The sequence below is a fragment of the Lissotriton helveticus genome, chromosome 4_1 (genome assembly GCF_964261635.1).
Source record: "Lissotriton helveticus chromosome 4_1, aLisHel1.1, whole genome shotgun sequence".
Classification (NCBI taxonomy): Eukaryota; Metazoa; Chordata; class Amphibia; order Caudata; family Salamandridae; genus Lissotriton; species Lissotriton helveticus.
Genome location: NC_136063.1, coordinates 2,070,622,150 through 2,070,635,753, shown reverse-complemented (window position 1 = coordinate 2,070,635,753; position 13,604 = coordinate 2,070,622,150). Strand labels below are relative to the sequence as shown.

Sequence of the window (13,604 nt, the reverse complement as noted above, 5' to 3'; positions counted from 1 at the left end):
GGTAGGGACCAATGGGTCTCTTCGCTGGGGTGGGTCACCCCCTAATATGCTTCACCTCGCCTCCCCCACCTGAGGGGTGAAGTTGGCAGAGGTGGGCACACCTTTCTTCCTCTATTTTTTTTCCTGTCGGTTCTCCTGCCCAAAGGCGACAAGCCTTTGAAGCTTACCCCCTCATGAACCCTGCCCAACCTGGGGGAGGAGGCTTGGCACCTCGTCCCAGGATGCTCCTTGTTTCAGGCCCCAGAGAGCAGCAGGCTCTCAACCCAGGGGTCCAAAAACATGTCTGGTGGTGGCAGCTGAAAGCAGCCACTCAGCATGGACACTAGTTGTAGGTTAGTTTTTAGGGGGCATCTCTAAAATGCCCTCTGTGTGCATATTTCATTAAATCCCACACTGGCATCAGTGTGGGTTTAATGTGCAGAGACGTTTGATGCAAAACTTCTCAGTTTTCAGTGTAGTCATTATGGTGCTGTGGAGTTCATAATGACAAACTCCCAACACCATATACTCTTAATGGCAGCACTGCACTTACAATGTCTAAGAATGGACTCGGACACTGTAGGGGTACAGGGGTCATGCACCTGTACCCTCACCACTGGCAGAGGGCACTCAGCTAGAGGGGTGACTGATGTATGCCAGGGCAGTGGTTTGTGGGAATGGCACATAGGGGTGTGTGCCATGTCAACTCTTCACTTTGTTCTGCACCAAGACCCGAAGCCTGCAAAAGCAGTGTGTGAGTGTCAGGGTACGGGGGCCTCTAAGGGTGGCACAATTAGTGCTGCAGCCCTTAGAGGTCTTACATGGTCAGTGCCCTGGGTACCTGTGGTACCATTTACCAGGGCCTGACCTGTGGCCAGAGATGCCAATTGGGTTTGTTTTGGGGAAAGAACACAGGCCCTGGGAACCGGATTGGCAGGGACACAGGGAACACCTAGTAAAAGTGCATCAGTAGTCTGGCAAAAAGTGGGGGGGTTACTGCAACAGAAACCCACTTTTGTACATGGGTTCGATGAGCAACCTCTGCAGGGGTGGTGTGTGACCTAATGCTGAGAGCTGTGAAGAGCTGTATTCACTGTTAAGTTCTTCTGCCGTTGGCTCGGTGAGGCCTGCGGGTCTGCTGCCTCAGAGCAGTTAGGCAGAAAAATGGTCTAAGCTAAAGGTGGCTGCTTGTTCGACATCGGCCTTTCCTTTCCAAAGATGTCTTGGATTTCCTTGTCTGATTGCTGTTCCATGTCGTGTCTAACAAGTAGACTATCCCAACTGTTTCAGATGGCCATTTTGGACCAGAAGGCGAGGCAGATTAGGAGGTCCTATTGTGCTCCGGCGACAAGCAGAGGTTGCAGACTGAGTGTTGATCTGCACAAGAGTCCTTGGAGTGCCACTGTGTACAGTAATGAAAGGGCATTTTTTCCATCATGGTACATGCATTCTCAAGAGGGCAACCCATTCGAATAGGCCAGAGAGGAGTAAGGTGCTGACAGGTTATCAACAAAATCCGAGACGCAGAGCCAATGGAAGAAACACGACGGAGATGATAAAAACAGCAATGCACAACAGATTGTCTTATTTTAGCAGGAGCGGAAAACTCGAGGACCTGACAAAAATTGCCAAGCACAGTTTACTCAGAGCCCCAGCAAAGCATATCTGACCCCAACGGCAGAAGGAAACAATCTAACAATGGTGCCGATGTTCACACTCATTGTCAGTCGCAGGAGTCACTATACCTCGTGGCTAAAGAGTTCTTAGAAGAAAATCAAGTTGTGCACATACGAGCCAAACACAAGCATGTGTATCTACAGCTACACATGCCACCCATCCACAACGTCAAACATCATGAGCACTATTACCACCAGCCCAGACTTGCCTCTTAATATGAAAGAACATAACTGGATAACTTTTCTTTTAGCTTGTAAGACTAAATACCATGCAGGACAGCAATGCCAAAAGGATAACATTAGCTGCTAAATATTTCTTCAAATTTTACATCAACATTAGGTAAATGCTTACGCTCTTCTCCATTTAGAGGATCGTCCAACAGTAGACTATTCATGCATTCCCAGTCCTTCAGTAGATCAGTAGCACAGTCCCACATGCTATCCACAAGATAGGCAGCATGCTCATGTAGCTAAAACACAAAAGAATACAATATATCATTTCCAAATGAAAAAAAAGTTTATTTTTGTAGTTTCCAATCAAACATACTGAGAAGTACATTTTCACTTTAAGATTAACAGTTTTTAATAGACTTGATGCTGTGCTAAATTTATACATTCCTGCACCTACCTGAACTTTGCTCGTGAAGCTCTGCAAATGCTGCTAAGACACGGAAATACTAAATTCTTATCTCTAGCCTTCAACTTTGAAATTTTTCTTCTGAGCCCTCGAAGATTGATCCGCACTTCAGAACTAGTCTTTCATCCAATTCAAAATTCACTTGGCTAAAACTAATACTTACTGAAAGCCTTCAAATTCTGGAATATGACCCCCAGTAACAACCCTGCCATCTTTGGACACTTGCTGTTTATTGCAAAACTAATAACTAGGACGGGGCGAAATAAGTTCCATGTAGAATATTTGATCTAGCAAATCACCATCTTAATGCATTGCCCTTAGAGTATTTAAAGCATTGCAGTATTTCAGCAAGACATTTTCGTTACAAACCAAGCCTCACATAAGCAAAAAACTGCATAAAAGGCTGAGCATTATAAATGAATGACCTGAGAAAATATATGAAACACCATAATTGGGATTTTTTTTTTAGATTGCTCTCACATATGAAACAATTTACTTACCTCTAACAGGTGTACAGCGTTGGAATCTTTCATAGATTAAAATACTTTAAATACTTCCACTCAACAGCCTGGGAATCAAAGGTAAGTTACAACAGCACAAAATATTGTTAGAATGACTGTAGCACCAACAAGAACTGTGTGTTTGGTAGCGTATTCACCTCATTTAATAACACCCAAACTTTAACTAATGAGGTGAATATATTGAGAATTCTCGCTGCCCATAAATGCCACCTCAGCTCAGATATTCAAAGCACAATATTGAAAGGACTCAGAAATTAGATTTTGACCTGGGAGGAGTTGCGATCACAAGTGAATCTAGAATAGATACCAATAACTAAGATCTGAAATTACGGGTAAGTAAGCAAATGCTACTTACCAGTATGCATCTGTTCTTGGCATGTAGGGCTGTTGACATTCTTATCTTAGCATAGATCGCCGCCTAGTGTTGGGTCCGGATGTTTGCACCTTGTTGTCTTGGAAGAGTCTTCGAAGTATCACGAGAAAGGTGACTACTCCCCTGGACTACAGTGCGCATGGGCATCTTCTCCATCTTCAGATTGTTTTTCACCATTGTGGCAAAGATGGAGTAAAGGAAAGTAAGAGATGACCATGTAAATGTATGTAATGAAGGTAACCATGCAGCTGTGACAGGCACCGGGGAGGAGGGTGGGTATATGAATGTCAGCAGCCCTACATGCCAAGAACAGATGCATACTGGTAAGTAGCATTTGCCGTTCGAGGCATGTGGCCTGCTGAATTCATATCTTAGCATAGACTGTATAGCAGTTTCTCCTCTAACGGTGGTCGCCTGCATCAGCTGCAGTGGTTTGAAATAGAGTTTTAAGGACAGCCTGGCCTACAGCAGCTTGTTGTTTGGCTTGCAGGTCAACACATTAGTGCTTTGTGAAAGTGTGTATGGTAGGCCATGTAGCTGCCCTACATATGTCTTCTAAGGGAATATTTCCTAGGAAAGCCATGGATGCCCCCACTTTACGCGTTGAGTGTGCTTTAAGGGGAACTGTTAAAGTGCTCTTTGCTTTTTGAGAGCATATTTGAATGCATTTAACTATCTATCTGGCTATTCCTGCTTTGGAAATGGGATTACCCTTATGTTGTGGTGAAAAAGCGACAAATAGTTCCTTTGTCTTCCTGAATGATTTTGTTCTGTCAACATAATATAAGACTCTTCGAACGTCTAGTGTGTGTAGGGCTCTTTTAGCCACAGATTGCGGGTTTTGAAAGAAAACTGGCAATTCTATGGACTGATTGATGTGGAAAGTGGATATAACTTTTGGCATAAATTTAGGGTTCGTACGAAGCACTACTTTATTGTGGTGAATTTGCATGAAAGGTTCCTGAATGGTTAGTGCCTGTAGCTCACTCGCATGAGGGAGGTAATAGCAATTAAAAATGCCACCTTCCATGTTAAGAATTGTAGTTCACATGAATGAAGTGGTTCGAAGGGAGGTCCCATGAGTCTGGTAAGTACTATGTTTAAGTTCCAGACTGGAGAAGGTGGATGCCTTTGGAGGGATAATTCATTTAAGTCCTTCCATGAAAGTTTTGATAGGTGGGATTCTGAATAGGGACACGTGTTGTCTGTTCTGAAGATATGCTGCTATAGCAGCGAGGTGTAGCCTTATGGATGAGTATGCTAAGTTACATCTCTGAAGATGTAGCAATTAACAGATTAGATTTTGGATGGAGGCATTCAGTGGATTGATTTGATTATTATTACAATAAATTACAAATCTTTTCCATTTAGCTGTGTAACATGTTCTGGTAGTGGGACGCCTTGCTTCTTTGATAATGTTCATACAATCTGGAGGCAAGTTAAGATATACGAACTCAGACTTCAGGTGCCAGAACGCTAGGTTCATCTGATTGGGATCTGGGTGCCTGATTTCTCCATGGTTCTGCGTTAGCAGTTGTGGCGAGAGGCACAGTCTTTGGTGAGGAACTACGGAGAGTTCTAGGAGCTTTGTGTACCATGGCTGTCTCGCCCATGTGGAGGCAACCGGGATCATTGTGAGTGACTATTGCCTTAGCTTGCCAATGCCAATGGAATCATTGGGGTTGGTGGAAAAGCGTACGCAAATCTGCCTGACCAGTTCATCCATATCACATTTCCTTGTGACAACGGGTGTGGGAACCTGGCGGCGAAGGACGGGCATTTTGAGTTTTCGTTTGTGGCAAACAGATCCATGTCTGGATGTCCCCACTTTTGGAAGAATGTTTGGAGAACTTGAGGATGAATATCCCATTTGTGTATTTGCTGACTGTGTCTGCTAAGTAGGTCTGCTATTTGGTTGTCTATCCCTGGGAGGTGTGCTGCCAGGAGATAAATGTTCTGAGGAATCGGCCACCTCCATATGCTCTGTGCTAGGTGAGATAGTTGCAGAGATTGTGTGCCCCCCTGTTTGGGACGGACAACATGACATGGCTGTCATGTTGTCCGTCCGGATTAAGACAGTCTTGTTGCGCAAGTATTTTTGAAAAGCTCCCATTGCTAAGAATACTGCTAGTAACTAAGTGGTTTATATGTAGAGTCTTTTGTTTGACTGTCCAGAGACCTTGGACTGTATATTGAAGGAGATGGGCTCCCCAACCTGTCAGTGATGCGTCCGCTGTTAATACTACCTGTGGAACCGGCTCTTGGAACAGTCGCCCCTTGGAAAGGTTTTGTGGGTTCCACCACTGCAGAGAGCGGTAAGTGCGACTGTCTACCAACACTAGGTCTTTTAGTTGTCCTTGAGCTTGGTTCCACTGGCGTGCTAGGCATTCTTGTAAGGGACGCATTTGAAGCAGAGTATGAGGGACGATGTATATGCAGGAGGCCATCATACCTATGAGCTGCATGAACACTCGAGCTGGCAGGGAGTGTTGTGGCTGAAATTTTTGAATGAGAGATTGTATGCTGGCTATCCTGGCAGGGTTTGGATATGCCTTTGCTACTGAGGTGTCTATCGTTGCTCCCAGATATTGCTGTATGTGGGAGGGTTGCAGATGTTATTTTGGGTCATTTATTGAAAATCCTAGAATGTGCAGTAGTTGGATTGTCTGAGAGGTATGGCTGGCACACTGTACGTACGAGTTGGCTTTTATGAGCCAATCGTCGAGGTAGGGGAACACATGGATGTGTTGCCTTCTGAGGTGTGCTGCCACTACTGCTAGGCATTTTGTAAACACCCTTGGTGCTGTGGTTACCCCGAAGGGGAGGACTTTGAATTGATAGTGCTGACCTTCTATTGTGAACCTGGTGTATTTCCTGTGAGCTGGATGTACGGGTATGTGAAAGTATGCATCCTTGAGGTCTAATGTTGCGAGGAAGTCGCCTTGCTGGAGTAGTGGGAGTACCTGTTGTAGAGTGATCATATGGAAATGATCTGAGTGAATATATTGGTTCAAAGGTCTGAGGTCCAATATTGGTCAGAGGGAGCCGTCTTTTTTGGGAATGAAGAAGTATAGAGAGTATACCCCTGTCCCTTGATGTTGTAATGGGACTGGCTCTATGGCACCTTTTTCTAGCATGGATTTCACCTCCTGTTGTAACAGCTTGATGTGTTCTTTGGACATTGGACGGTGCTTGTATGGTATGTTGGGTGGAGTAGAAGTGAGTTCCAGGCAGTAACCATACTGGATAATTTGTCTCACCCACCTGTCTGTAGTAATGGCATTCCAGACTGGTAGGAATTGTGTTAATCTTCCTCCGACTGGTGTTAAGTGGTCTGGAGGGAGTGTGAAAAAGTCACTGTTTGGTGGCGGTGGAGGCTAGGGTGTTATTATTACCACGTCCTCTGCCCGTGTTATTGTTTCCTCTATAACCTCCTCTATTGGAGCCTCTATTTAAGGTGCCTTGTGTAGTGCTTTTGAATGATGAAGAGGTTTGTGATGTGTTGCCTCTGCCTGCGCCTCGAAAGGATGAGCAACGAAAAGAACTCCTAGACTGTTGAAATTGAAGTGCACCCATGGACTTAGCAGTGTCAGTATCTTTTTTCATCTTTTCTAAGGTGGGCCAAATAAGAAATCTTGGTTGATGGGTTGATTGAGTATGGTAGATTGCACTTAATTTTTAAAACCTGAAATGCGAAGCCAGGCATGCCGGCGTAGCAGTACACTAGTGTTGACAGACCTAGCGGCTGTATCAGCTACATCAAGGGCGCATTTTATGGATGCATTAGTGCTGAATTTCCCTTCCTGTATTAGGTCGTTTGCTTTTGCCTTATAGGGTTCTGGTAGGTGTTGTAATAATCCCTCCAGTTCATCATAATGTGCTCTGTCATAGCGTGCTACGAGACCTTGTGTATTGGCAATCCTCCAGGTATTTGCTGCCTGAGAGGCCACTCTTTTCCCTGATGCTTCTAAGATTTTTGACTCCTTGTCAAGAGGGGGAGCATCACCCATTGTTTGCGAGTTTGCTCGCTTTCTAGCGTTAGACACAACTAGGGAGTCTAGTGGAAGCTGAGACCTGATAAAAGAGGGATCTGTAGGGGCCGGTTTATATTTTTTTTCAATCCGTGGATTGAGGACACACGCCCTGGCTGGGTCTTTAAAGATGTCTGGTGCGTGCTTTAGTACCCCTTATAGCATAGGGCGTACACGTACACTCTTCTCTGATGTTGGGAAGGTGTTAAATAGGAAATCCTCCTCTATATGGTCAGTGTGCATGTGTACACCATGATACTGAGCTGCTCTGTCCACTAGTTGGTTAAAAGCGACAGTGTCATCAGTAGGAGACGGCTTTGTGGGGTATGTAGTGGGATCGGGTATGGGTTGTGTAATCTGGGTTCCCCGGATCGTCAGGTGGTATAAAGTCATCCTGAGGATCTTCCCCCATGTCTTTTTTCTGATCATAATCAAACAAGTGAAGGAGAATATGGAACATAAGGCATGTTGGGAGTGAAAGGAGGCGGTGTGTAAGGTCTTGAAGGGGATGTGCCAAAGTCCTTTTTCTTAGGAGGAACAGGAGAAGGGGCTTCAGTGTCCAGTATTCTTTTGTTTTTATTGTAGACTATATGTCTTGTCTCAGGGTCTATATACAGTCTTTGTTGTGGATCTGGGTGAAAGTTCTTCCTCCTCTGTCCGGGGCTGTGGTGCCGAAGATTTTGCCTTTTTCGGCTGGACGGATTTTTTCGGGTCTAGTGTCTCTTTAGGGTGGATGTGAAGCCTTTTTGGTTCGACGGCCTTCTTCGGTTCGACGGCCTTCTTCGGTTCGACGGCCTTCTTCGGTTCGACGGCCTTCTTCGGTTCGACGGCCTTCTTCGGTTCGACGGCCTTCTTCGGTTCGACGGCCTTCTTCGGTTCGACGGCCTTCTTCGGTTCGACGGCCTTCTTCGGTTCGACGGCCTTCTTCGGTTCGACGGCCTTCTTCGGTTCGACGGCCTTCTTCGGTTCGACGGCCTTCTTCGGTTCGACGGCCTTCTTCGGCTTGATTTTGCTAGGTCCCGGGATACCGGAAGGCTTGGGTGTGGTCTTCGGAGCCGAGCCGGAAGGCGGGGCTTATGAAGGTGATTTGGTCGCGGTGAAGGCTTTTAGGCGATGCTTTGACCGGAGCCTTGCGTGGAGGTGGAGGCAGGGTAGGGGCTTTGGTACTCACGGTTTGCCCCGGTGTGATCTGGTCATCTGAGTCCGACTGGTCCTCTACAGTGACTATTTCGAGATCTTCAGAGCCCTCTGCCTCTGGGAGTTCATGTACATCGTCGAATAGGTTTTGCGGGTCTGGTGCCTGCCGCTGCATTTCTAGTCGGTACAAAAGGGGGTGGTGATGGACAGAGCATCTGAACCAATCAAACACTCACACCCAGTCAAAAGATATGGGTTTAATCCATCACCGTTCTTTAGCCCATTCTGCCACCCCAGTTCAGACATGGCTATATGCAAATCAGTCTGACCCTGTGCCTCATGGGAACAGTCCAGCCCGAACTGCCAAGCCATGCCTTCCCTGGACCGGAAACAAGCTTCCGGGGACCGGTTTCTGGCATTACAGCAGTCTTCAGCCCGGCTTGCTTGAATCCAGTGGCAAAGTGAGCAAGGGACTCACGTCTGAGCATACCCTGCCACACTTATGGCGGCCAAAGCGGTACAAAAGGGGGTGGTGATGGACGGAGCATCTGAACCAATCAAACACTCACACCCAGTCAAAAGATCTGGGTTTGATCCATCACCGTTCTTTAGCCCACTCTGCCACCCCAGTTCAGACATGTCCATCACCAGCCCCTTTTGTACCGCTTTTGGCCGCCATAGGTGTGGCAGGGTATGCTCAGATGCGAGTCCCCTTGCTCACTTTGCCACTGGATTCAAGCAAGCCGGGCTGAAGACGGCTGGAATGTCAGAAACCGGTCCTCGGTAGCTTGTTTCCGGTCCAGGGAAGACATGGCTTGGCAGTTCGGGCTGGACTGTTCCCATGAGGCACAGGGTCAGACTGATTTGCATATAGCCATGTCTGAACTGGGGTGGCAGAGTGGGCTAAAGAACGGTGATGGATCAAACCCAGATCTTTTGACTGGGGGAAGCAGGACGCTCAGCAGCCGAAACTCACCTTTGAGACCACTAAATCTGGACCCAAAAAGTAGCAGAATGCGGCGGACGCTGCGGATGAGGAACGAGCCACCGGATCGCAAGGAGCGGACATGGGAAATATATTGCAAGATATGAGACAAGGGTTGGCGACGGTGGTGGAAAAGATGGACCGAATGTCGTCAAGAATGGATGCGATTGCGCACAAGTTGGATGCGCATGAGGAACGCATTGTGGACGTGGAACGGCGCATTTCTGACAATGATGACACCACAGCTGGACACACAACTCAACTTGCACGAAAGGATAATATCCTGAGGACCATAGCGGCTAAGAATAAGGGACTTGGAAGCGCTCAATAACATACGCGCGGTGGGGATTGCGGAATCTACAAATACCGACAAAATGGGGGAATATGTGGAGAAGCGGTTGCTATCTGCAGTGGGGAAGGATGCGTTTTCCCCGCAATTCATTGTGGAGCGGGCGCATAGATCTCTTGGAGCGCGGCCTGTGCCCGGAGCAACACCCAGGCCCATTATTGCCCGACTGTTGAACTACCGTGACAGAGATGTGGCCCCACCTGCAGCTAGAAATAAGCAAACTGTCTTACGAGGGTATTAATTTTTCCATTTATCCTGATTTCACACCCATGGTGCAAGAAGAGCGCAGAAAGTTTATAAATGTCAAGAAAAAATTACGAGAAGCACAGATTGACTATGCACTGCTCTATCTAGCGAGATTGCGAGTTACGCATCAAGGCAGACAAAAATTCTTCACTAACCCTGGCCAAGTGGAAGACTACTTAAGATCGGTGAAGAGAACAAATCATGATAGGGGGAGCCGCAAAGGGTCTCCAAGATCCTCTCCGGCTAGAGAGGATGAACTCCTGCATTGAGGATAAAGCGGCTAAAACAAGATTGAAGACATATGGATGGTAGGCACACAGCGGGCGAGGTACATAGACATAGTAAAGTAATTAGGGGTGCGCACCGGTTGTTGGATTCTATTACCTCTGGCCCACCTCTCCCGGAAGCAGAGGATATTGTGGGTTTCATCGAACTGGTCCTCAATGGGAGAGGGGAGACTGTGTAGCCCTCTAGAATCAGTCCCCGGAGGGTATACCCCCCTAAAGTTTAGCAGTTGGTGGGCTGCTATGGAACTGAAGTCCGCACAGACATGTTGGTTGGGGACGGGGGGGGGGGGGGGTGACTGGTACTGGCAAAATTGGGTTGCTTCAGTGGGCAGGGGGAGGGGACAGGGGGGTACGGGTTCACTGTTTGAGAGTTTGACGGTTGTGAGTTCTAAGTACGACTGCCTAACAATCCAGAGGAATGAGCAAGGTCCAGATGTACAATGCAAAGTGGGTTTGAGAAGTGGGATGCTGGCTGGCTGGGGGGGTCTCCCCAGTCTCCCCATGGCTACGATGCAAATGTTTGCATCCGATGTCCGAGACAACCAGATATGATCTTAATATACTTACATGGAATGTGAGGGGATTGGGGGATCCTAGGAAGAAGAGACAGGTATTATCATACTTGGATAGACGTAATGTGCACATTGCTATGTTACAGGGGGTGTTAACCTAGGTTCGGTCTTAAAAATTCCCTCAGACCCTTTCCCCATCGGTATGTTTTGCTACAGGAAACTCATTGCCAACGTAATAAACCGATAACATTTGATAGCAAATGGGCAAAGACTAGACTTTTCTCTTCCTATTCGAGTTATGCCCGGTGGAATGCAATACTGGTCAAGAAACAGGTGCCCTTCCAGATGGCGGGTACCTTGTGTGATACGGACGGGAGGTACTGTATAGCGTGGGGAAGGCTAGGTTCCCAATCTGTCATATTGGTCTGTTAAGGTCCTAATGTGGACGACCCCAGGTTCTTTGAAACTGTATGGGCCAAGATTTTTGACAGAGGCTACACATATAATATGGGGAGGCGATTTTAATGTCACGTACAATCCCTGCGTGTATAGATCCCACACAGCACCGCACCATTACACTAAAGCACAGGAGGTGGTTAAGGAACTTATGGTGAATTACCAGTTGAAAGATGTTTGGAGGCATAGACATCCACGGGGAAGGGAAACTCGTGGGCTAGGCTGGACTATTTCCTAGTGTCCAGAGGACTTGCACCTACAATAACGGACACGAGGCACCTTGCTAGAACATATTCTGACCATGCACCAGTGTTAGCACTCTCCTCCGTGGATTTTACTGTACCACGTAGCCCTTGGAGGTTATATCCCCTCATACTGCTGGACACGGTCTTTCAGGAAGAACTGCCAGAGGAGATACTTGACTTTTTTAAACGAAACAAAGACTCAGTATCGAGTGTGGAATTGGTTTGGGAAGCATTTAAAGTGACCATACAAGGTTATTGTATAGGCAAAGGAGCAGGGGTGCCTGGAGATATACAGGCCATGATCAGGGCTCTTGACGGGGATCTTAAACAATTGGAAACTGAGCTTGCAGAGACCCCAAGTGCGGACGCACAAATACCCTTTCGGGAAAAACTGACACTTTACATGGAGGAAGCACAGAGGGAGGCGACATATAAAAACAAGTACTGGGTAGTCAGAAGTTATGGGGAGGGAGATAGGCCAGGACGGACACTTGCGCACAAGGTGAAAAGACCGCGATGCGCCAACTACGTCACGGAAATTAGAGATCCAGGAGACACACTTCACCGCGATACACAAAACATACTTAACACATTCCTAGACCACTATAGCTCACTGTATACCACAACAGGGGACATGAACGTGCAGCTGGATGACTTCCTGGGAGATGTGGCACTGGGGTAGCTGAGCGATACTCGGAGAACTTTTTTATGCGTGCCGTTTGAGTTGGATGAGGTACAGGAGGCCATTATGGGCATGCAATCAGGCAAGGCCACGGGGACTGATGGGATCCCGGTGGAATTTTATAAAACCTACATAGAGGTAATGGCTCCAGTACTTCGGGATGTTTACGAAGACGCAATGGACGTGGGGCACCTGCCGCCGACAAGGAGAGAGGTGCTGATACTGTCACTGTTAAAGCCTGGTAAGTCCCCCGAACTATGAGACTCTTACAGGCTGTTATCAATGCTTAATTGTGAAGCAAAAATATTAGCTAAACTTATAGCGACGAGATTGAGTCTGCTAATGGAAAATCTGATATTGCCAGACCAATCGGGTTTTGTGCCTGGCAGAGCGACCTCGCATAATTTGACAACGCTGTTTGCAATTTTACACACCACCTACCCAGAACTCCCAATGGCAGCCGCTTTTTTAGATGCCACCAAGGCATTCGATTTGTTGGAATGGGGTTATTTATTTGGGGTAATGAAGCGGATAGGCTTCCCACCCCTGTTCTTGGCTTGGATCAAGTTGCTATATACTAAACCAGTGGCCAAGGTGTTGATCAATGGACAAACGTCACAAACGTTCGCGAGGGGAACCAGACAGGGATGCCCTCTGTCGCCGCTGCTTTTTGCGCTGGCAGTGGAGCCGCTCGCGGCGAAACTGCGGCAACATCATAGTGATAAGGCACTGCGGTGCTTTCAGAGCCAAATACTTATCTCGCTATACGCGGACGACATTACCCTATACATTCGCAACCCACAACAGAATTTGAGCTCGGTATTGCGGGAATTCATTGTATTTGGGAGACTGTCCGGGATACAGATAAATTGGGCCAAGTCTAGCTTTTTTCCACTTACAGCAGCTGTGGAACGACTTGAGATGGATTACCCCATAGAATGGTGCACAGATGAGCTCAAATACCTGAGAGTGAATATGCTACTTACCAGTATGCATCTGTTCTTGGCATGTAGGGCTGCTAACATTCATATCTGATGCATAGATCGCCGCCTAGTGTTGGGTCCGGATGATTGCACATTGTTGTCCTGGAAGAGTCTTCGAAGTATCACGAGATAGGTGGCTCCTCCCCTGGACTACAGTGCGCATGGGCATCGGCTCCATCCCCAGATTGTTTTTAGCCATTGTGGCAGTGATGGAGTTAAATAGTGTAAATGATGTCCATGCTAATGATGAATGCAAGAGAGTGTCTGCAGCCGCTACGGGCACCGGGGAGGAGGGCGGGCGATATGAATGTTAGCAGCCTTACATGCCAAGAACAGATGCATACTGGTAAGTAGCATATTCAGTTCGAGGCATGTGGGCTGCTAAATTCATATCTGATGCATAGAATACATAGCAGTCCCTCCATTAACGGCGGTTGCCCGTGCCAGCTGCAGAAGCTTGAAAAAGTGTTTTGAGAACAGCCTGTCCTACAGCTGCTTGCTGTTT

At 47.2% G+C, this 13,604-nt stretch overlaps 1 protein-coding gene across 3 annotated transcripts in view; it reads right to left on the bottom strand.

Annotated features, from left to right (window-relative positions):
- The window catches only part of STAG2 (STAG2 cohesin complex component), a 1,493,174-nt gene that overhangs the window by 828,996 nt on the left and 650,574 nt on the right, over positions 1-13,604 (bottom strand). For all 3 annotated transcript variants that reach the window (XM_078688751.1, XM_078688750.1, XM_078688752.1), the window contains one exon: positions 2,008-2,125. In XM_078688751.1, coding sequence (XP_078544877.1) covers positions 2,008-2,125 — 118 coding nt within the window. The remainder of the gene's footprint in view (positions 1-2,007; positions 2,126-13,604) is intronic.